Source organism: Podarcis vaucheri, assembly GCF_965113315.1.
Source record: "Podarcis vaucheri genome assembly, chromosome: 2".
Lineage (NCBI taxonomy): Eukaryota > Metazoa > Chordata > Lepidosauria > Squamata > Lacertidae > Podarcis > Podarcis vaucheri.
The window spans coordinates 80832741-80856691 of NC_138760.1; the positions used below are offsets into that span (position 1 = coordinate 80832741).

General features: G+C 41.9%; 2 protein-coding genes and 1 long non-coding RNA gene across 3 annotated transcripts in view; 2 read left to right on the plus strand and 1 right to left on the minus strand.

Annotated features, from left to right (window-relative positions):
• LOC309526165 (inter-alpha-trypsin inhibitor heavy chain H3-like) overlaps nucleotides 1-4019 on the minus strand; it is a 62706-nt gene extending 58687 nt beyond the window's left edge. Inside the window, exons 1-6 of the mRNA XM_082212080.1 lie at nucleotides 3930-4019; nucleotides 3079-3239; nucleotides 2596-2700; nucleotides 805-967; nucleotides 593-703; nucleotides 353-481 (exon numbers count right to left, since the gene is read on the minus strand). Of these exons, the coding sequence (XP_082068206.1) occupies nucleotides 353-481; nucleotides 593-703; nucleotides 805-967; nucleotides 2596-2700; nucleotides 3079-3239; nucleotides 3930-4004 (744 nt within the window). The 5' untranslated portion in view covers nucleotides 4005-4019. The remainder of the gene's footprint in view (nucleotides 1-352; nucleotides 482-592; nucleotides 704-804; nucleotides 968-2595; nucleotides 2701-3078; nucleotides 3240-3929) is intronic.
• A 5074-nt stretch (nucleotides 4020-9093) lies between these two features.
• LOC309526097 overlaps nucleotides 9094-23951 on the plus strand; it is a 33061-nt gene continuing 18203 nt past the window's right edge. Inside the window, exon 1 of the long non-coding RNA XR_014216662.1 lies at nucleotides 9094-9146. This is a non-coding gene — a long non-coding RNA (uncharacterized lncRNA). The remainder of the gene's footprint in view (nucleotides 9147-23951) is intronic.
• Nucleotides 10732-23951, plus strand: part of LOC309527493 (inter-alpha-trypsin inhibitor heavy chain H4-like) — a 29678-nt gene continuing 16458 nt past the window's right edge. The window contains exons 1-12 of the mRNA XM_082214321.1: nucleotides 10732-10821; nucleotides 11528-11688; nucleotides 12067-12171; nucleotides 13810-13972; nucleotides 14074-14184; nucleotides 14295-14423; nucleotides 16569-16685; nucleotides 18015-18183; nucleotides 19195-19320; nucleotides 20143-20324; nucleotides 21059-21241; nucleotides 22600-22739. Of these exons, the coding sequence (XP_082070447.1) occupies nucleotides 10747-10821; nucleotides 11528-11688; nucleotides 12067-12171; nucleotides 13810-13972; nucleotides 14074-14184; nucleotides 14295-14423; nucleotides 16569-16685; nucleotides 18015-18183; nucleotides 19195-19320; nucleotides 20143-20324; nucleotides 21059-21241; nucleotides 22600-22739 (1661 nt within the window). The 5' untranslated portion in view covers nucleotides 10732-10746. The remainder of the gene's footprint in view (nucleotides 10822-11527; nucleotides 11689-12066; nucleotides 12172-13809; nucleotides 13973-14073; nucleotides 14185-14294; nucleotides 14424-16568; nucleotides 16686-18014; nucleotides 18184-19194; nucleotides 19321-20142; nucleotides 20325-21058; nucleotides 21242-22599; nucleotides 22740-23951) is intronic.

Below are 23951 nucleotides of genomic sequence, written 5' to 3' on the forward strand. Positions count from 1 at the left end.
AAACTGAGATTAGAGACCCTTTGCCTTTGCAGTTAGCTTTCTGTGGTGAAATTACTGTAGGGATGTCCTTAGACTACATGAAGACTAGGAAAATGAGAAGCCAACAACTGTTCATCTAAAGGAAGGTGCTGTTCTCTTTCTTACTGAAGAACCTGGAAAACTGACTGGAATACCTAAATCTCAGGAAGAAGATTATGCTACAATTCGGTTCTGGTTCTTTTTCAAACAAAAGTTTAGGGGTTGCTGCCTGAAACTAAGATTATACAATTTCTAAATAGGCCTTTTCCTATGCCCTCCCCCTTGAATTTAGCTAAGTGATGCCTATTACTCTGAATTCTCAGTAATTTTTTACCTGTATATCACCTGCAGTCTCACTCCTTTTAACATCATAACGTATGAGAAAATCTCCATCGAGCAGTGTGTCATCCACTCCAGGGGTTTTTCTTTGTTGATCTATGGTTGGTTTAAATGAAATGTGGGCCTAAATACAAGCCACAAAAACAAACAATCAGTCAAGCTAGAATAGGAGGGCCAGTGATTTTTCTTTTTTTAAAAAAAGCATGCTAAGTCTTGTAGTCCCTATAATGCATACCTTTGTCTCATTCTGCACCTTTGTTAGAGCATTGTTCAGTTCATTGGTGATGAAAGTGCTCTCAGTTTCCAATGCACTTATACCTTGTGGTTCAAATATGTGGGTGTCAATCTGAAGAAAATAAAAAGATGCTTCAGAGTCATAACCTTCAGCTACAACATGGGGCCAGCAATTGGTGTCATTTATAGAAAGAGCCTCTTCCAAGAATTTACCTGAAAGTGTTTAACAAGTTGTTTGGGCTTGACCTTGATCAGCAGTTCGTACTTTCCCAGCTTTCGCTTTAGAAGTTCCTCGTATGTGAGTTCAAAGTTAACTTTGGCAGCTGCTGCAACATTGACTGAAACACGAAACTGTTCTAGTTTTCTTCCAGTTGATCTGAAGGGAAATGAGGAATTTAGGCTTTATGCAAGAATTTGGCAGCTCATCCTCAGGTTTGTCTGGGAAATGAACTCTTGAGTGATATTAAGTTGTGCCCGTCCACTAGCAGAATGGACCTCTGTGTGCCATGAGATGTTTCCTTTATCTCCTTCCCCTGCAGATGCTGTTTGTGTCCCACAAATCTTTTCCAGAGGATATGGGGACACTCAAGAACAGATTTGGAAGGCAAAGGGGCCTGCAAGGGGAGAAGAAGAATGAGATGTCCCACTACATGAGTAGAAGTCAACTCATGTGATACTGGATTTCGAAGTAGTGTAGTATACTTGCACTGATACTGGAGTGGAGATGTTGAAGGCAGGCCTCTTATACTTTTTAATAGTTGTGTGCAAGAGGGAATTCTGACAGGTGTGGTTTGTCGTGTAGAGGAAAATGGCATCAATGGTGTCCTTCATTCATCCATGGAGTGCTGAAATAGCAGCAGCCAAAGCACCACGGTTTCATGGAAATTCAACTGTTCTAGAGCACCTAAATAGGGATGTTAAGAGCTCTGCAAGCTACCTGTCCCTGGTCTTCTTGTGGATAGGATGCTGCTGGACTTCCAAAAACTTGGGACATGACATTTCTAGAACATCTGATGTCTTTTCTGAATGCTAAGAGCCTCTCAGAAGTGACAGTCTCCAAGAATACTTGCTGGGGGGAAACGTCTCAGGGAAACAACAGTCAATTCACGATGCAGCTGAACATTATCCTTTGTAAAGTTCATATTTGAAATACTTGAACTTCAGTAACATCACTATGCAATACCAGTGAGTGTTTGATATGGTGTCTATAACCCTTAGCGGGTTTACTTTATGAAAGCCACCAATAGCTCTTTTAGATCGATTATAATCTAGTCAAATCTACACTCTTTAGAATGTTATAATTTGGGCATATTGCTAGGACTGTAAAATGGAGATAGAGTGAATTGAGACTTAGGTTCTTAGAATATTGGGTTGGATCTGCAACTGTGTGAGCAAAATGCCACTTGCAGGATGGAATCTTTCACCTCCTTTGCTCTGCAGCCCCTGAAAGCCCTTTCTGGGATGTGAGGAGACAGTTGTAAACAGTACAGCTGTTACACAGTAAACTGCAGTGGGAAATGGAGCCCTGTGCTCGCAAGGTCCCTTCACTTCATTTCCATTGCTGCATTCTCAAGCCACAGCTTACACTGAGGGCACCTGACATTTAGGAGAGGCTTCTGAGCAGGTGCAAGGCAAGAGAGACAGAGGCAGAAGAGACCTAGTAAATCAGCAGAACTTTGGCTCCAACCCATCTTGTCCTTAATGTTTTGCTTAATGGCCTGCATTTAGGGGCAATTTTTGCTCACAACATCAGGTTTGGTGACTATTTCTTTTCGCCTTTCCCTTTGGTATTGTTGTGTGATTTTTTGATCAACCCATTTGGTCTAGTGTGCATTTTCTTGACCTGCTTCAGCCTTGGGGAATGATGTCAGTGGTGCTAAGAAGTAGGGGCAATGTCTAGTAAAGTACTTGGTGTAAACCACTTTCCAAATATTCCTATACACTTCTATCCTCTCTATGGCTTTACCCATGACTGCAATGGCAGCAGCGGGGGGAGTTGCTTACTTGACCAGTCCAGCACTCTGTCCTTGTGAAACCGCAGCGTCATACTGATCTTGTGCAGATTTCTTCTCCTTGATTATTCCGGGATATGTTTTTCCATCTATTGTCCTTATAAAACAGTGTTTTGAACAGTTAAAGTCATTAGAAAAAAGTAATGTCCTCTTATGCCCCTGCCCTCTTCAGTAGCCCACCTATTCCTCAAAAAAAAATTGCTCTGGAGTTGGGGGGACCCTTCAGAACCATGTGGGAGGTGATGTTGGGGGAAGGTGAATTCAGTTTCAGTAAGATTCTGCTTTTATAAATTAAAAAGTGAAAATTGCCTCCTCCCCCAACTCATTGGGACGTTCGGTTGATGGCACTGGAACAGCTTACTGGTTGCAACTCACTTCCTCAGCTGGAAGAAGCCCTTCCATTCACAGAATAGCTGGGCTGGAGTAAGTCCTCTATCTTTTAAGAGGCCCCAGACATGAGCTTACAAAGCCTTACATGCTAAAGTTTGTGATGAAAGCTGACTTGGGTAACTCCACTTCAAAAAGAGCTTCCTTGGATTCATTCGCTCTGTTGACAACTCTGCTGGTGATTACTGTGTGGGCATATCGTGAGGTAACTTTGCAGTCCACATGCAGGCTGTAGATTTCGATGGCATTCTGGAGAAGAAGTGGAAAAGATTCTCTGAATTCAGACAGAATGTATTATTATAAAGCAAGATTTCATCAGCTCATTTAGTTGTCAGAGCAAGGAGTGAGTGCATTCATTAGGCTTCCACTCTGGCAGATGATGTTCATGCTTCTGCCCCCAAAATTTGCCCCCTCCACTACGCCACTGGTCAGATCATAAGTCCACCTAGCTCACTGTTGTCCTACACTGACTGGCAGGCTCTAGAAAACCTGGAACCCCTGGCATGCAAAGCAGATACTCTTATCACAGAGTTATGCATCCTCCCAGATTATAAATTAAATTAGTGGTTTATATACTCCCATCAGTATTTAAGACAACCAGTTCAATTGTACTATTAACTAAATTAAGGTTAAAATCATACATGAATTAGATTCCCTCCCCCTCTTTTTTCATGTTTCTGAACTGCATTCAGTAACGTGATAAAAAGAGGGGGATGGGAATCTAATTCATGAGTAGTCTACTGATGTGAATAGTGTAAGGTCAGGGAAAGCAGTCATGAAAATCTGCTGCCCAAGAATAAGGACTTCCCATTACATGCCATCACCCTAAACCCCACATGAAAATAAGTTTTTAAAAATTGGATATTGCAAATTCATGTACATTTCCCCGATATTCTAAAGACAAATGAGACATGTCTATTTCAAAAAAGGGACAATTACCTCAGGTGCCGCAGGTTCCACAAATACTTGTAGTGAAGAAAAAAACAGCCAAGCGACAAAAAAATGCCTGTCCATTTTGGATGTGACAAATCCACAGAAGTGAAGTCTTTTATACGAAAGAGTTAATGAACAACTAACGTCTGAGGGACTTTGTGGACTGATGAAGCCTAATATTTACCCACTGAATCAGAACAATATTCTTGAAACAGAACATCCCCCATCTTGCCGATGACACCAATCTTGTCAAGCAAGTGAATGGAAAATCTGTGTTCTACCCAATATTTACCCACTGAATCAGAACAATATTCTTGCAACAGAACATCCCCCATCCTGCCAATGTCACCAATCTTGTCAAGCAAGTGAATGGTAAATCTGTGTTCTACCCAATATGTTTGCAATACCAAAAATATATGAGTGGCTTCCCCCTTTCCTGTGGTTTTAAGAAAGTCCTGTACTATAAAAAATTGCAAAAGGTAAGTGACAGTATATAATAATGTTTTTTTTTTTTAAAAAAAAACAATTCCATAAAGAAAATTTGATAACACATGTACACTATACAGTCAAAGCTCGGTTCTCAAATGGCTCCATTTTTGAATATTTTAGCTCCCGAACGTCAAAAACCCAGAAGTAAATGCTCCGGTTTTTAAATGTTTTTTGGAACACAAACATCCAACGCGGCTTCCGCTTGAATGTAAGAAGCTCTTGCAACCAATTGGAAGCTGCGCCTTGCTTGTCGAATGTTTTGGAAGTCAAACGGTCTTCCGGAACGGATTGCGTTCGACAACCGAGGTTTGACTATACAGGAAATTTGTTCCTTGGATCCTGGATCCTGTGTGGGCTTAGTCAGTCTCCTATCCCAGACAACAATAGCACTCAAATTAACAAGTGCGTCCAAATGTCCACATTAAATGAATATCTGCTCACCATCTGTAGAACATTCACCCAGCAGACTAACAAGGAAGTAAACGAAGCACTAGGCAGCATGTGACCAACCGCATCATGATTGCATCAGTCACAGTCCAATTGTATACTTGTCTACTCAGAAGTAAGCCCTGTTGAGCTCATGTGACATATTCCCAGGTAAATGTGTATAGCAGGGGTGGAGAACCTTTTGCAGGCCACGGGCCACATTCCCTCAAAGGCAACGTTCCAACCACATCTTTCCATCTAGGCAAGCAAGAGGCATGGTACACAGGTCAAGGACATCTCCTACCAAAAATACTCAAGAACAGCAGGAGGGGAGGTTGTGGCCATCACCTACCCATCCCTTGAAGGGTATTCCGTTAAAGGAATCCGGTGGTCGTGGTTCCTGTCCGATTCCCAGGTAGTGGCTAGGGCCATGGAACAACCCTCTGGTGACTCTAGGGGAAAGCTTCCACTTGATTTGCATCAACAAGCTCCCCCTACAGGTTTTTAACCCTTGTGTGACTCCCTGCAGGGTGGACAGGAGTCAAGTACAGTCTGTTCGGACCCAGTGCCTAAGCCAATACCAGTCACATTCTGTAACCAATAAAGTTGTGGCCTTTTTTAGCCCATTAACCTAAAATACTTATCCCATGTGTCGTCTTCTTCTTCTTCTTCTTCTTCTTCTTCTTCTTCTTCTTCTTCTTGTTGTTGTTTAGTCACTTAGTCGTGTCCAACTCTTCATGACCTCATGAACCAGAGCATGCCAGGCACTCCTGTCTTCCACTGCCTCCCGCAGTTTGGTCAGACTCATGTTAGTCGCTTCGAGAATACTGTCCAACCATCTCATCCTCTGTTGTCCCCTTCTCCTTGTGCCCTCCATCTTTCCCAACATCAGGGTCTTTTCCAGGGAGTCTTCTCTTCTCATGAGGTGGCCAAAGTATTGGAGCCTCAGCTTCACGATCTGTCCTTCCAGTGAGCACTCAGGGCTGATTTCCTTAAGAATGGATAGGTTTGATCTTCTTGCAGTCCATGGGACTCTCAAGAGTCTCCTCCAGCACCATAATTCAAAAGCATCAATTCAGACTTCTTTATGATCCAGCTCTCACTTCCATACATCACTACTGGGAAAACCATGGCTTTAACTATGACCTTTGTTGGCAAGGTGATGTCTCTGCTTTTTAAGATGCTGTCTAGGTTTGTCATTGCTTTTCTCCCAAGAAGCAGGCGTCTTTTAATTTTGTGACTGCTGTCACCATCTGCAGTGATCATGGAGCCCAAGAAAGTAAAATCTCTCACTGCCTCCATTTCTTCCCCTTCTATTTGCCAGGAGGTGATGGGGCCAGTGGCCATGGTCTTTTTTTTTTTGATGTTGAGCTTCAGACCATACTTTGCGCTCTCCTCTTTCACCCTCATTAAAAGGTTCTTTAATTCCTCCTCACTTTCTGCCATCAAGGTTGTGTCATCTGCATATCTGAGGTTGTTGATATTTCTTCCGGCAATCTTAATTCCGGCTTGGGATTCATCCAGTCCAGCCTTTCGCATGATGAATTCTGTATATAAATTAAATAAGCAGGGAGACAATATACAGCCTTGTCGTACTCCTTTCCCAATTTTGAACCAATCAGTTGTTCCATATCCATAGCTTCTTGTCCCACATAGAGATTTCTCAGGAGACAGATGAGGTGATCAGGCACTCCCTTTTCTTTAAGAACTTGCCATAGTTTGCTGTGGTCAATGCAGTGAAATGCATTTCCGTAGTCAATGAAAGAGAAGAAGATGTGTTTCTGGAACTCTCTAGCTTTCTCCATAATCCAGCACATGTTTGCAATTTGATCTCTGGTTCCTCTGCCCCTTCGAAATCCAGCTTGCACTTTTGGGAGTTCTCAGTCCACTTACTGCTTAAGCTTCATTGTAGAATTTCAAGCATAACCTTGCTAGTGTGTGAAATGAGTGCAATTGTGGGGTGGTTGGAGGATTCTTTGGCACTGCCCTTCTTTGGGATTGGGATGTAGACTGATCTTCTCCAATCCTCTGGCCACTGCTGAGTTTTCCAAATTTGCTGGCATATTGAGTGTAGCACCTTAACAACATCATCTTTTAAAATTTTAAATAGTTCAGCTGGAATATCATCACTTCCACTGGCCTTGTTATTAGCAATGATTTCTAAGGCCCATTTGACTTCACTCTCCAGGATTTCTGGCTCAAGGTCAGCAACCACACTACCTGGGGTGTACGAGACATCCATATCTTTCTGGTATAATTCCTCTGTGTATACTTGCCACCTCTTCTTGATGTCTTCTGCTTCTGTTAGGTCCTTACCACTTTTGTCCTTTATTATGGTAATCTTTCATATCTCCAATTTTCTTGAACAGATCTCTGGTTTTTCCCCTTCTATTGTTTTCCTCTATTTCTTTGCATTGCTCGTTTAAGAAGGCCTTCTTGTCTCTCCTTGCTCTTTTTTGGAAATCTGCACTCAATTCCCTGTATCTTTCACTATCTCCCTTGCATTTTGCTTGTCTTCTCTTCCCCCGCTATTTGTAAGGCCTCGTTGGACAGCCACTTTGCTTTCTGGCATTTCCTTTTCATTGGGATGGTTTTTGTTGCTGCCTCCTGTATAATGTTACGAGCCTCCATCCATAGTTCTTCAGGCACTTTGTCCACCAAATCTAAATCCTTAAACCTGTTCCTCACTTCCACTGTGTATTCATAAGTTCATATCCCTGGAAATGAAAGGAAAGTCCAATGCTGTAAAAGAAAAATATTGCATAGGAACCTGGAATGTAAGAACCATGAACCTTGGTAAGTTGGAGGTGGTCAAAAATGAGATGGCAAGAATAAATATTGACATCCTGGGCATCAGTGAACTAAAATGGACAGGAATGGGTGAATTTGGTTCAGATGACCATCATATCTACTACTGTGGGCAAGAAACCCATAAAAGAAATGGAGTGGCCCTCATAGTCAACAAAAGAGTGGCGAAAGCTGTACTGGGATGCAATCTCAAAAATGATAGAATGATCTCAATACGAATCCAAGGCAGACCTTTTAACATCACAGTAATCCAAGTTTATGCACCAAACACTGGTGCTGAAGAAACTGAAATTGACCAATTCTATGAAGACTTACAACACCTTGTAGAAATGACACCAAAGAAGGATGTTCTTCTCATAATATGGGAAATTGGAATGATAAAGTAGGGAGTCAAGAGAGAAAAGGAACTACTGGCAAGTTTGGCCTTGGAGTTCAAAAAGAAGCAGGGCAAAGGCTAATAGAGTTCTGCCAAGAGAACAAGCTGGTCATCACAAACACTCTTTTCCAACAACACAAGAGACGACTCTACACATGGACATCACCAGATTGATTATATTCTCTGCAGCCAAAGATGGAGAAGCTCTATACAGTCAGCAAAAACAAGACCTGGAGCTGACTGTGGCTCAGATCATCAGCTTCTTATAGCAAAATTCAAGCTTAAACTGAAGAAAGTAGGAAAAACCACTGGGTTGGTAACATACAATCTAAATCAAATCCCATGTGTCTTATTTCATCACAAATCAGGGAGCGGGGCCTCAACTCATAACCAACATTTCAGGACAGTGAACAACTGACATCTACACCATGTACAAGTTTATTCTGTAATAGAAAAATGTAAGGGCATATGTTGTTCTCAGAACATCACCAGCTTCAAAATAGAATCCCTAGCATATTTCTGGGCACATTTGAAAGTGCTAGTTTCATCCTTGAAAGACATTGCATCACAAGGACCACTTGCTTACATAAAGACCCACCAGGTAATTGAAGTCATAGGGCAAGTCTCTTCTTCTGTTGTCTTGCTGGCAGTGACTAAATGCTTGTTACTAGTGGCTTGCTTTTGGAATGCCCACTCCAGGGCAGTTTACCAGGTGCATCCTTCCTATGAGATTTAGGTGCCATGTCAAAACCATTTTTATTTGGGGTGTGTGCATCCCATCCTTTTAAGGAACCCTAACTTTCACTGTTTCATTTCTGCTAACACTTTGCTTGTTTTCTAAGCAACTCCAAAAAATGTTCCATTGAAAGGTAGGATAGAAATATATCTGCTAAATAAAGTTGCAGGAGATGTCTGGGTACACATAGTGGCTGGCAAGTCTAACATCCTCTAGGACTGATGCCATCCTTTGCCCAAGACACTGAACATGGTCACTGATAGAACTTCTGCCTGCACTGATAAAAAAATGATTTTGGGGGAAAGGTTGACTTTTACTGACTACAAGGGATGTTTGTCCTCTGTTTCATCATATTTCAAAATGTAATGACCCTTGACAAGCGTGGGAGGTTGTAGCAGCATGCAGGACTTTCTTAAATGTGTCTGTGTAACTTACTCAATTTCCGATTATGTAAGCCCCAGAATTACCTAACTCTGGAGTTCAGTAACATGCCAAGTTCAGTAACATTGCTGAGTTCAGTAACATGACAAGTCAATAACATGACAGCATCATCCCTTTGTGGCCCCATGCTCTTTTTTCACCCATTGCATTTGAAAGCAGCGAATTATATACAGTTAGCGTTCCTCTACTGATGGAAGACTGTTTGAGCCTTCTGAGAGTGGAACACCCTCCAATACGCAGTCTCTCCTGCAGCTCCCCCCACTCCCCTGGTCTGTGCTGGAGGGTCAGGAGATCCTTCAAAATAGCTTGGGAGGTGGGGTTGGGTTGCAAGGAGGCAAGGGAAATCATAAAAAAGCCACAGGAAGATCAAGTGCTCAACAAACAGTAATGTTAGGATAATTGTTCTGAATTGCTTTACAGAGCACAATATTCTGAACTGTATGTTCCACTATGTAGTTAATCAAATACCCTTATATTGTTATAGAACTGAGGGGTTCATTGTGCCTGGGAGTCTCAACCGTCTACAAAACTGGGGCCTATACAAGAGGAAACCAGTCCCCTTGTAATATGATGGCCCTAGCTGGCCCAGGCAATCTGCTGTTTAAAGGTCAAGCACCCATTCTCTCAGCTCTCAGCTCAAGGATACATTATATCACTGAAAGGATAGCCGTAGACACTCACTACATTGCTTCATGACTTGGTAGGTTTTGGATTTGATTTCCTGGTAGCCAGTGCTATTGTTGTCTGGGATAGGAGACTGACTTAGCTCACACAGCAGCACAGTGAAAGACATCTTGCCAAGATCCAAGGATCAAATTTCCTGTATAGTCAAACCTCGGTGGTCGAACGCAATCCGTTCCGGAAGACCGTTCGACTTCCAAAACATTCGACAAGCAAGGCGCAGCTTCCGATTGGTAGCAAGGGCTTCTTACATTCAAGCGGAAGCCGCGTTGGATGTTTGTGTTCCAAAAAACATTTAAAAACCGGAGCATTTACTTCTGGGTTTTTGACGTTCGGGAGCTAAAATATTCAAAAATGGAGCCATTTGAGAACCGAGCTTTGACTGTATAGTGTACATGTGTTATCAAATTTTCTTTATGGAATTGTTTTTTTTTTTAAAAAAAAACATTATTATATACTGTCACTTACCTTTTGCAATTTTTTATAGTACAGGACTTTCTTAAAACCACAGGAAAGGGGGAAGCCACTCATATATTTTTGGTATTGCAAACATATTGGGTAGAACACAGATTTACCATTCACTTGCTTGACAAGATTGGTGACATTGGCAGGATGGGGGATGTTCTGTTGCAAGAATATTGTTCTGATTCAGTGGGTAAATATTGGGTAGAACACAGATTTTCCATTCACTTGCTTGACAAGATTGGTGTCATCGGCAAGATGGGGGATGTTCTGTTTCAAGAATATTGTTCTGATTCAGTGGGTAAATATTAGGCTTCATCAGTCCACAAAGTCCCTCAGACGTTAGTTGTTCATTAACTCTTTCGTATAAAAGACTTCACTTCTGTGGATTTGTCACATCCAAAATGGACAGGCATTTTTTTGTCGCTTGGCTGTTTTTTTCTTCACTACAAGTATTTGTGGAACCTGCGGCACCTGAGGTAATTGTCCCTTTTTTGAAATAGACATGTCTCATTTGTCTTTAGAATATCGGGGAAATGTACATGAATTTGCAATATCCAATTTTTTAAAACTTATTTTCATGTGGGGTTTAGGGTGATGGCATGTAATGGGAAGTCCTTATTCTTGGGCAGCAGATTTTCATGACTGCTTTCCCTGACCTTACACTATTCACATCAGTAGACTACTCATGAATTAGATTCCCATCCCCCTCTTTTTATCACGTTACTGAATGCAGTTCAGAAACATGAAAAAAGAGGGGGAGGGGAATCTAATTCATGTATGATTTTAACCTTAATTTAGTTAATAGTACAATTGAACTGGTTGTCTTAAATACTGATGGGAGTATATAAACCACTAATTTAATTTATAATCTGGGAGGATGCATAACTCTGTGATAAGAGTATCTGCTTTGCATGCCAGGGGTTCCAGGTTTTCTAGAGCCTGCCAGTCAGTGTAGGACAACAGTGAGCTAGGTGGACTTATGATCTGACCAGTGGCGTAGTGGAGGGGGCAAATTTTTAGGGCAGAAGCATGAACATCATCTGCCAGAGTGGAAGCCTAATGAATGCACTCTCTCCTTGCTCTGACAACTAAATGAGCTGATGAAATCTTGCTTTATAATAATACATTTGGTGTGGAAGAAGTTTGTCTGAATTCAGAGAATTTTTTCCTCTTCTTCTCCAGAATGCCATCGAAATCTACAGCCTGCATGTGGACTGCAAAGTTACCTCACGATATGCCCACACAGTAATCACCAGCAGAGTTGTCAACAGAGCGAATGAATCCAAGGAGGCTCTTTTTGAAGTGGAGTTACCCAAGTCAGCTTTCATCACAAACTTTAGCATGTAAGGCTTTGTAAGCTCATGTCTGGGGCCTCTTAAAAGATAGAGGACTTACTCCAGCCCAGCTATTCTGTGAATGGAAGGGCTTCTTCCAGCTGAGGAAGTGAGTTGCAACCAGTAAGCTGTTCCAGTGCCATCAACCGAACGTCCCAATGAGTTGGGGGAGGAGGCAATTTTCACCTTTTAATTTATAAAAGCAGAATCTTACGGAAACTGAATTCACCTTCCCCCAACATCACCTCCCACATGGTTCTGAAGGGTCCCCCCAACTCCAGAGCAATTTTTTTTTGAGGAATAGGTGGGCTACTGAAGAGGGCAGGGGCATAAGAGGACATTACTTTTTTCTAATGACTTTAACTGTTCAAAACACTGTTTCTTAAGGACAATAGATGGAAAAACATATCCTGGAATAATCAAGGAGAAGAAATCTGCACAAGATCAGTATGACGCTGCGGTTTCACAAGGACAGAGTGCTGGACTGGTCAAGTAAGCAACTCCCCCCGCTGCTGCCATTGCAGTCATGGGTAAAGCCATAGAGAGGATAGAAGTGTATAGGAATATTTGGAAAGTGGTTTACACCAAGTACTTTACTAGACATTGCCCCTACTTCTTAGCACCACTGACATCATTCCCCAAGGCTGAAGCAGGTCAAGAAAATGCACACTAGACCAAATGGGTTGATCAAATAATCACACAAGAATACCAAAGGGAAAGGCGAAAAGAAATAGTCACCAAACCTGATGTTGTGAGCAAAAATTGCCCCTAAATGCAGGCCAACTGTGATCATTAAGCAAAACATTAAGGACAAGATGGGTTGGAGCCAAAGTTCTGCTGATTTACTAGGTCTCTTCTGCCTCTGTCTCTCTTGCCTTGCACCTGCTCAGAAGCCTCTCCTAAATGTCAGGTGCCCTCAGTGTAAGCTGTGGCTTGAGAATGCAGCAATGGAAATGAAGTGAAGGGACCTTGCGATCACAGGGCTCCATTTCCCACTGCAGTTTACTGTGTAGCAGCTGTACTGTTTACAACTGTCTCCTCACATCCCAGAAAGGGCTTTCAGGGGCTGCAGAGCAAAGGAGGTGAAAGATTCCATCCTGCAAGTGGCATTTTGCTCACACAGTTGCAGATCCAACCCAATATTCTAAGAACCTAAGTCTCAATTCACTCTATCTCCATTTTACAGTCCTAGCAATATGCCCAAATTATAACATTCTAAAGAGTGTAGATTTGACTAGATTATAATCAATCTAAAAGAGCTATAGGTGGCTTTCATAAAGTAAACCCGCTAAGGGTTATAGACACCATATCAAACACTCACTGGTATTGCATAGTGATGTCACTGAAGTTCAAGTATTTCAAATATGAACTTTACAAAGGATAATGTTCAGCTGCATCATGAATTGACTGTTGTTTCCCTGAGACGTTTCCCCCCAGCAAGTATTCTTGGAGACTGTCACTTCTGAGAGGCTCTTAGCATTCAGAAAAGACACCAGATGTTCTAGAAATGTCATGTCCCAAGTTTTTGGAAGTCCAGCAGCATCCTATCCACAAGAAGACCAGGGACAGGTAGCTTGCAGAGCTCTTAACATCCCTATTTAGGTGCTCTAGAACAGTTGAATTTCCATGAAACCGTGGTGCTTTGGCTGCTGCTATTTCAGCACTCCATGGATGAATGAAGGACACCATTGATGCCATTTTCCTCTACACGACAAACCACACCTGTCAGAATTCCCTCTTGCACACAACTATTAAAAAGTATAAGAGGCCTGCCTTCAACATCTCCACTCCAGTATCAGTGCAAGTATACTACACTACTTCGAAATCCAGTATCACATGAGTTGACTTCTACTCATGTAGTGGGACATCTCATTCTTCTTCTCCCCTTGCAGGCCCCTTTGCCTTCCAAATCTGTTCTTGAGTGTCCGCATATCCTCTGGAAAAGATTTGTGGGACACAAACAGCATCTGCAGGGGAAGGAGATAAAGGAAACATCTCATGGCACACGGAAGTCCATTCTGCTAGTGGATGGGCACAACTTAATATCACTCAAGAGTTCATTTCCCAGACAAACTTGAGGATGAGCTGCCAAATTCTTGCATAAAGCCTAAATTCCTCATTTCCCTTCAGATCAACTGGAAGAAAACTAGAACAGTTTCGTGTTTCAGTCAATGTTGCAGCAGCTGCCAAAGTTAACTTTGAACTCACATACGAGGAACTTCTAAAGCGAAAGCTGGGAAAGTACGAACTGCTGATCAAGGTCAAGCCCAAACAACTTGTGAAACACTTTCAGGTAAATTCTTGGAAGAGGCTCTTTCTATAAATGACACCAATTGCTGGCCCCATGTTGTAGCTGAAGGTTATGACTCTGAAGCATCTTTTTATTTTCTTCAGATTGACACCCACATATTTGAACCACAAGGTATAAGTGCATTGGAAACTGAGAGCACTTTCATCACCAATGAACTGAACAATGCTCTAAGAAAGGTGCAGAATGAGACAAAGGTATGCATTATAGGGACTACAAGACTTAGCATGCTTTTTTTAAAAAAGAAAAATCACGGGCCCTCCTATTCTAGCTTGACTGATTGTTTGCTTTTGTGGCTTGTATTTAGGCCCACATTTCATTTAAACCAACCATAGATCAACAAAGAAAAACCCCTGGACTGCATGACACACTGCTTGATGGAGATTTTCTCATACGTTATGATGTTAAAAGGAGTGAGACTGCAGGTGATATACAGGTAAAAAATTACTGAGAATTCAGAGTAATAGGCATCACTTAGCTAAATTCAAATTCAAATTGTATAATCTTAGTTTCAGGCAGCAACCCCTAAACTTTTGTTTGAAAAAGAACCAGAACTGAATTGTAGCATAATCTTCTCCCTGAGATTTAGACATTCCAGTCAGTTTTCTAGGTTCTTCAGTAAGAAAGAGAACAGGAACTTCCTTTTGATGAACAGTTGTTGGCTTCTCATTTTCCTAGTCTTCATGTAGTCTAAGGACATCCCTACAGTAATTTCACCACAGAAAACTAAAAGCAAAGGCAAAGAGTCTCTAATCTCAGTTTAAAAGACAAATATTGTATCTCTAGGAACACAAACCCTGTTGACATACCAGTAAAGTGGATGTGTTTATCTAAAAGGCTGGTTTAAGCTGCAATCCTATGCTCACTTACCTGGGAGAAAGTCCTGTTGAACTCAATGGGACTTACTTTTCAGTAGACCTATGTAGGTTTCAGTAGACCTATGCTTTGTCTTCAGTTCATCTGCTCAAAAATTTCTAGAAGTCAAGATCCAAGTTTGGGGCAAGGGAGAACTCCAGCAGAGATTTAACATGGCAAAACATGCAGCAAAGCAAAGTGTAAAAATATAGGATGTAAATCCTTAAAATGTGCCCTTTTCCGCGAATTCCGAAATGTCTCCCTTTAAAATGTCCTTCCAAATTTTTCCACTTCCCCTGGCATAGAAAAAGACCACATCTGGTAAATTATAAAAATGGTTTACAGTGGTACCTCGGGTTACAGATGCTTCAGGTTACAGATGCTTCAAGTTACAGACTCCGCGAACCCAGAAATAGTACCTCGGGTTAAGAACTTTGCTTCAGAATGAGAACAGAAATCGTGCGGCGGCGGCACGGCGGCAACGGGAGGCCCCATTAGCTAAAGTGGTACCTCAGGTTATGAACAGTTTCAGGTTAAAACGAACCTCCAGAATGAATTAAGTTATTAACCCAAGGTACCACTGTACTTACAAACTCTCCTTGGGTCAGATAAATGTGCCTACTATAAAGCATTCAGAAAAGTTGCAGGGCAGCAAAATGTAGCTTGTTTACAAAATGCTAAAAGTTCCTAAACCAGGCATAGGCATACTTGGCCCTCCAAATGTTTTGGGACTACATGAGGAGGTCCGGGAAATAAGCAAATGAAAATATGTGATGGAAAGACTGAATTGTTTTTAACTATTTTTATTTTGTATTTTTTTTGTATGTTTTCTTATTATTTTTTCTTTTTTATTTGGTAACTTTTTTGAAAATCTCAATAAATATCTTTGGGGGAAAAACACAAATGTTTTGGACTACATTTCCCATCATCCCTGACCACTGGTCCTGTTAGCTGGGGATCATGGGAGTTGTAGGCCAAAAACATCTGGAGGGCCGAGTTTGCCTATGCCTGTCCTAAACTATTGGTATAGGAAAACGTTTGTTTCACACTCCATACTTGTCTCAAACAAAAGAGGCTGCAGCTCAAAGTTCCTCACACACCCATGTTCACATGTAGACTGAAGGAACGAAAGCTTGGTTACCTATTTCCTACCAGGGTGAGGGGAAGTTACGTAGGCTAAACCTGCTGGGACAGGTTACTCTATGACCTTACCCCCTTCATGCATTAATTAGATTCAAGCATGCTGGTTATATGAGGCTGGATTAGAAGCTGTGAAGGCAGAAAATAGCCATTGTGGCCATCAATAGCCTTATCCTCTATGAATTTGTCTAATCCTCTTTTAAAAGCATCCAAACTGGTGGCCATCACAGCTACCTGTGGGAGAAGTTCCATAGTTGGACTTATTTTATACACTGCCGTGTTGAGATATGAATGTGTATATCTGAAGCTCAGGCTCCAATACTTTGGCCACCTCATGAGAAGAGAGGACTCCCTGGAAAAGACCCTGGTGTTGGGAAAGATTGAGGGCACAAGGAGAAGGGGACGACAGAGGACGAGATGGTTGGACAGTGTTCTCAAAGCTACCAGCATGAGTTTGACCAAACTGCGGGAGGCTGTGGAAGACAGGAGTGCCTGGCGTGCTCTGGTCCATGAGGTCACAAAGAGTCGGACACGACTAAACGACTAAACAACAGCAATATATGAATACCACTTGTTTTGTTTTCAGATTGTTAATGGATATTTTGTGCATTATTTTGCACCCAGTCAAATGCCGGCATTTCCCAAAAACGTGGTCTTTGTCATAGACACGAGTGGATCTATGAGTGGGAAGAAAATACAGCAGGTAATGTTTTTCCAAATAGAAAATGTTCTAGTGTTTGTGCCATGCTACGCCAACGGTATGTTAATTACCAGTGAAAATAGCAGTATCTCTTTGACACAGTGGCGTAGCGTGGTGGGTGCAGGGGGGGCCGGCCGCACCGGGCGCAATACTGTATCTGGGGGTTAGGGTTAGGGGGCGCAAATCCATGGGTTAGGGGGCACAAATTACTTGCCTTGCCCCGGGTGCTGACAACCCACGCTACGCCACTGCTTTGACAGTCACAATGAATCTTTATGGAGTCAGCAGGACCAAACAGCTCCTCTCATTGAGATTTGAGAGCTGAGACACATAAGAACAAGTGTTTTAGCTCCTTAGAGCCTTGCTCATTTACAGTAGTTTGGACTTAATCCCTGTCCTATTTTTCAAGCCCACTGCCTCCTTGGCTGTTTATGCAAGATAGCCTTTAAAGTAAGGAAAGCAGTATTGTAGGACTGCCAATTCCCAGGGTCCACACATTCCGTTGTTCTCTCACTGGTACAATAGGTTTTGCTGGCTTTTGTAGCACCTCAAGCAACTCCCAGGAAAAGCTAGGCCACATTCTGGAAATCAGTTGGGTCTGCGTGTGCATAAAGCACTGGAGATGCATCACACCTATTGCTACAACCCTAGAATTGCCTTTCTGGGAGGAATCTCAAGGGGCAAGAGAGGTGCATGATGTGTAACGACACATTGCCACACCTTCTCTTGACTGAATTTACTTTAGAAGACCAGCAGCAGAGCATGTAAATTCTACTACAGTCTGAAACCAGCCACACAGTACCACCTCATCAAGTAAATTTCCCAGATAAATTGCTTTCTGTCATCTCAGTTTACTTAAGAGAAGGCTACAAGCATGCTGTTTAAAGAGGACATAGTCCCTTGTCTTGTCTTTTTTTTTTTTTTGACCTTAGCAAATGATATTAAAGAGGGATGTTAATGGCCTAGAATGACATTTAAAATGGGAACCAAATGAGTTACAACACAGACCAAAGCAGTTGTTCTGGGACACACCTTGCCCACAGCAACTTCTACATGCAGGGTCCTTCAACCGGCTTCATGGGCTAAATTTTTTTCTGCACAAAACCACTTCCATATTGGGGGGGGGGGAGAAAAATACATAGTTGTTTGGCTGCAGTTCTGTGTCCACTTACTGGGGAATAAGTTCCATTAAATACAGGGGGACTTCTATATGAGCAGACATGCCAAGGATTAGGCTGCTAGACCCATACTCTGCAGAAATATTTATTTAAATATAAGTCTAATGTTAAGTTTCTGTGACTGGAAATTACATTGCTTTATTACTTTTTATAGACAAAAGAGGCAATGAAAAAGATTTTGGAAGACCTTAATCCTGAAGATTACTTTAGCTTAGTTCTCTTTAGTGGAACTGTGAGGTTATGGACTTCATCTTTGTTGCAAGCTACAGAGGACAATGTGGAACGGGCTAAACGACATGTTGAGACCATTTCTGCTGGAGGAAGTAAGTTTGTCAACTGAACAGACTTGTCAAGTTTTTCAGCAGAGTTTTAATCAGAAATGCTCACTGCAGTATATTTTAAAAGTCCATACCTAATTCTCAGGTGTTCGGGTTTTCATTCAACAGCTTCTTATTTTTTATGCTCAGAAATATGACCACATTCCTCCTCTATAATTGTTCAGTGTATTAACTCCCATTTGCATACTGTATGTCTAAACTTGCTCGTCTCTTGATTTTTCTTTATGGACTTAGTGCTATTTTATTTTCTTTAAGCCATAGATTTCTACTAGTCTAGGTCTTTTTGCTTTCTTTCCCCATATCCCCAGGGCAACATCTCGCCTTCGATGCAGGAGCAAATGCCCACCAAGGTGCCAAGTCAAGATATTTTGGCACAAGAAATAGACTATCCCACAAGGGCCTCTCCTCCCACCCCAGCAATTAAACATTGCAGTAATAATGTATGACATACCAAAGCACTTTATTAAGAACTCAAACAACCCTTAGGCATGAGAAAAGGCCCATCAGAAATCTATAGCATTATCCACTCTAGCGCCTAGTTTCTAGAGCATTTTTCTAAGGCCTGGGTTAAAACTCCGCCAGACCTTGGCAAACTGGAACACACATAAAACATGCGCTGGGTGAAAATAAAGCCTTTATTTATTTATTTATTTATTTATTTAACAGCAACATTAAGATTGAATGAAATTAATTTGCCTGTTTCTCTTAATTCAGTTGTGAAACTATTGACTGTACCCAGTGATTTCAGTAATTTTGCATTTATTTCTTTTGTCTTTGTCTTCTTTGTATGTTCAAAACTCATGGACTGGATTTCACAATATTGCAAACAAGAAATGAAATAACCAGTAACTGGCTGCCTTTTCAAGACTGTCTAACTGTTGGGATGGCCATGGCTGTCTCTCTCCCTCCATACCTTTGAAGCCTCCTCACTAGATCTCTGACGAACAATATAAATCTCTGGTCAAATCCAATGATCTGTTTTCTTTCCCATTACAGCAACAGATATTAATGGTGCTCTTCAGAAGGCAATACACTCACTGGACAAAGACACCACAGCTGAGCTATTACCAGACCAAAGCATTTCCATGATAATTTTGCTGACAGACGGTCAACCTACTACTGGTGAGTCAGAAACAGTAAAGCCACACATTCTGCTATTATTTTCATTTATATTTTTTATTTTTAATGAATACTTATCAACAATTACTTTAATTAGACATTTTCTTTGTGTGTGTGTGTGTGTGTGTGTGACCCCCTTTTCAAGCTCCTACTTCTCGTTCTCTTCAACAATTGGCCGTTTCAAACCTTCCAGTAAAGATTCTCCCAATATCTTTGGATTTGGTTTTTACAAGCCCCTTAAACATTCAACATATTCATACAATTGACAAAGAGATAAGCAAATAAGCAAAAAAGTCTAAACAGAGGGAGGAGGATGCTAAACAGAGAGGAGTTGAAGAATCACACACAGAGTGATCCTCAGCAGAACTTTTTTCAAGCAGTTACAGCCTAAGTGGGAACACAGAATATCCTCCAGACATCAGCTTGCCGTATAAGTCTACAAAATTTCCTCATGTTTTATAACTCTCTTTCACAACTTCATTTACTTCGGACTCACTAGATTGTATGAGTGCCAGATGGGGGGAAAACAATATAGCCTTTATCTGGCCACAATATAGTACTCCTGCTGTTTCTCAATAAGAAACAGGAAATCCTAAATACAAAACATTTTTCTTGGTACAGAAGAAATATGTATTATAGTTGAACACAGATATCCAATATTTGCTTCTGAAAGTTTTTTCTTTAACTGAAAAGTCAGTGGGTGTTTGTAAACTCATTAATATTTTTTATACTCCCAACATCTGCTTGTTTCTTTCAAAATGCAGCATATTTAATTATTTTGTCGGTGGCTGGGGTGTGTTCACATTTTATACCCATATATGACAGGTGAAACAAGCATTGATAGGATTCAAAGAAACATACGGGAAGCTAATGAGGGGAAGTACTTCCTCTACTGCCTTGGCTTTGGATTTGACGTCAGCTACACATTTTTGGAGAAGATGGCTTTAGAAAATGGGGGAGTGGCTCGCCGAATATACGAGGACTCAGATGCAGCCTTGCAGCTCCAGGTAGGGGAGAAACAACAATCAAAACATATACATATGTTTTAAACGAAGAATCTCAAAACTGTCTTCAGGTAGGCCAAAATATTTCTCTATGGAAAGGAATTCAGTGTTGTACTATAAGTTAAAAGGTAGGTAAAGGACCCCTGGATAGTTAAGTCCAGTCAGAGGCGACTATGGGGAACAGCGCTCATCTCACTTTCAGGCCGAGGGAGCTGGCGTTTGTTCACAGACAGCTTTCCAGGTCATGTGGCCAGCATGACTAAACCGCTTCTGGCACAACAGAGCACCATGACAGAAACCAGAGCGCACGAAAACACTGTTTACCTTCCCACTGCAGCGATACCTATTTATCTACTTGCACTGGCATGCTTTTGAACTGCTAGGTTGGCAGGAGCTCGAATAGAGCAACAGGAGCTCACCCTGTTGCAGGGATTCAAACTGCCAACCTTCTGATTGGCAAGCCCAAGAGGCTCAGTGGTTTAGACCATGGCGCCACCTGTGTCCCTTGTTGTGCTATGGAAAACGTTCCGTCAACACGGAGCCTTCGCCTTTCTGCTTCCTATGCATGCTGTTCTGGGGGTTCTCCTGAGCACCCCAGAGCCAATTTTGGAGGGTGTGGGGGCACATGGAGGAAGGAGAGTGGGGGAGAGTCTCATTGCATTAACAGAAGCATTTGTGCAGGCTTCTGCCAATGGGATTTGTTCCTGTGGTTACCTTTTCTGTCTGTATCATTCAAGGGCTTTTATCATGAGGTAGCTACGCCTATCCTGAAAGAGATTGAAATGAAGTACCCAGACAATGCCGTACTGGAAATAACTCAGAATAATTTCAAGCTGCTCTTTGATGGCTCTGAAATTGTTGTAGCTGGAAAGCTCGGCAATGACGTAGATGATCTTCCTGTGGAAATTAAGGCTAAAGGAGTAAGTAAATTGCTTCTTTTGTATGAACAACTTTGGGCTGCGTTGTCATTTTTCTTTCCCCAATATTCTGTGGTACATCCTGCTTTGAAACTAAAAACTCTGCCTTTCCTTTTATGATTTTTTTAAAGTATTTGAAATTTAAGGGGGGGAAATCCTTCATCCAAATATCCCAGGGAGGTTCACAATAGAAAAATACGAAATGAGAATACAAAATACATAATAAAACAGATATAAACAACAACAACAACAGCAACAAAAGCAACAACAACAACAACAACAACAACAACAACAACAACAACAACAACAATTTATTATTTATACCTCGCCCATCTGGCTGGGCTTCCCCAACCACTCTGGGCGGCTTCCCAAAAAAATATTAAAATACTGTACTACATCAAACATTAAAAGCCTCCCTAAACAGGGCCGCCTTCAGATGTCTTCTAAAAGTCAGGTAGTTGTTGTTCTCTTTGGCATCTGTTGGGAGGGCATTCCACATGGAGGGCGCCACTACCGAGAAGGCCCTCTGCCTGGTTCCCTGTAACTTGGCTTCTCGCAGTGAGGGAACTGCCAGAAGGCCCTCGGTGCTGGACCTCAGTGTCCGGGTAGAACGATGGGGGTGGAGACGCTCCTTCAGGTATACTGGACCGAGGCCGTTTAGGGCTTTAAAGGTCAGCACCAACACTTTGAATTGTGCTCGGAAACGTATTGGGAGCCAATGTATGTCTTTCAAGACCCGTGTTATGTGGTCTCGGCGGCCGCTCCCAGTCACCAGTCTAGCTGCCGCATTCTGAATTAGTTGTAGTTTCCGGGTCACCTTCAAAGGTGGCCCCACGTAGAGCGCATTGCTACCAAAACAAACCAATGACGCTCCCTCCCACAAACACATTTAAGAAGCCATAGAAGGTTAATCTGCCATATGTATGTTGAAAAGAAACATTTTTGCCTGGAGCCTAAATATATGCAACCAGGGGCGTAGCAGGGAGGGGGCTGACGGGGCGCACCAGGCACATTGGGGGGCGGGCTGCTCCAGCCACCCTCCCTGAGCCAGCCCTGAACTGCTTTGCAAGACCCCTCGGGGAGGGCAGCATGAGGGGGACATGGCAGCCAGGCACTCTTTGATCTCAGCATCTCCAACAAAAACATGAGCTCACAATTGTCTTGTTTTTATTGTTATATTCATAATTTGTTGTTTTCATGAATGCAGTAGATGCCTGCTCTTCTCTCTTCCCTCCAATCTTAAAAGTTTGCTTAAATAGGTTTTCCCCTCTAACATCAGTTTGTGCAGAAAACAGTATGTGTTGCTTATATTCAGATTGAGTGTTACTTTGAATAACTCGCACTCCCCGCTCGTTTTCCAGCATGCCAGTGAACTTACTCTTAAAGAAGAGGCAAATATAAGAGAAAAGGAGCAAGTATTTCAGAATCAGAAATACATCTTTGGAAATTTCATTGAGAGATTATGGGCCTATTTGACAATTCAGCAGCTGCTAGAAAAATCGTAAGCTAATAATAGTGTTGCAAGCTTTGAAGCATGTGAGATTCCAGGGGTTCTATGTGCCTATCTAGGGTGCATGTTCCCCTTGGAATGAGGCTGTGGTGTCTTTATGATACAGTCATACCTTGGTTGTCAAATGGAATCAGTTCCAGAAATCTGTTCGACTTCTGAAAACGTTCAACAACCAAAGTACAGCTTCCAGTTGGCTGCAGGAGCATCCTGAACTCAATCGAACAGATGTTCAGGTTCCAAAGAACGTCGCAAACCAGAACACTCACTTCTGGGCTTGCAGCATTTGGGAGCCAAAACATTCGGCTACAGAAGCGTTCAGGATCCAAGGTATGACTGTATATGGTTTATTTACACATACATACAAACACAACCTCTGATGGAGGGGTTCACAGCATTAACTCCTCAAGAGGATTATTCTTCTCCTATAGCCACAATCTTGGATCCCAACAGAAATCAGGCATGACTCTCTCTCTCTCTGCCTTCCCAGCCCACAGCTTTGCTTCCAGATTCTAGCTCCCATAACTCCCAACCCTGGCCTTTATCTTTCTAACTACCAGCAAGTTGGGGGGGGGGCACCCATTTGCTGTCTGGCACATATCCACTTCTTTTGTTACCTTAACAGTCCATGACCTCACCAGGAAGCTAGCCTGGCTATTCCAGGAATTTGAATCCTTGATTTGTTTTTAACACTTGCTGGATCTAGGGATTAGAAGGGGCTCGGCATACAGCCTACTCCATCGCAACTCATAACACAAAGTGAGTAATAGTTGCTTAGTGACTTGAGAAACACTTCCTTCTGCAAGATCTTGGCTCATGCTGATAATCCCTTGGCTTTCATTATTGCAGTCACATCCATACCATACATTTAAAATTGATATTTTATTGAATTTTTTTCAATTACAAAGCAATAAAGTGATGCAAAAAAGGGGGAAAAGAACAAAGAACACACAACTGTGTGAAGGAGAGAAAAAACATTATATGAATACATACAAAAATACCCTAACCCATACATTCTTTTATATATTTGATATTGTTATCCTAATACAAATGTAAATATATATTTAAATGACATAAGTTCCTCCACAGAATACCAGGAATATAGTTTGTTATAGGTTCTGGGAATTGTGAGGAAAATTACATTCACAGAATTCTTTGGGAGAAGCCATGACTGTATAAATGTGCTTTAAATATATTGTGTGGCTA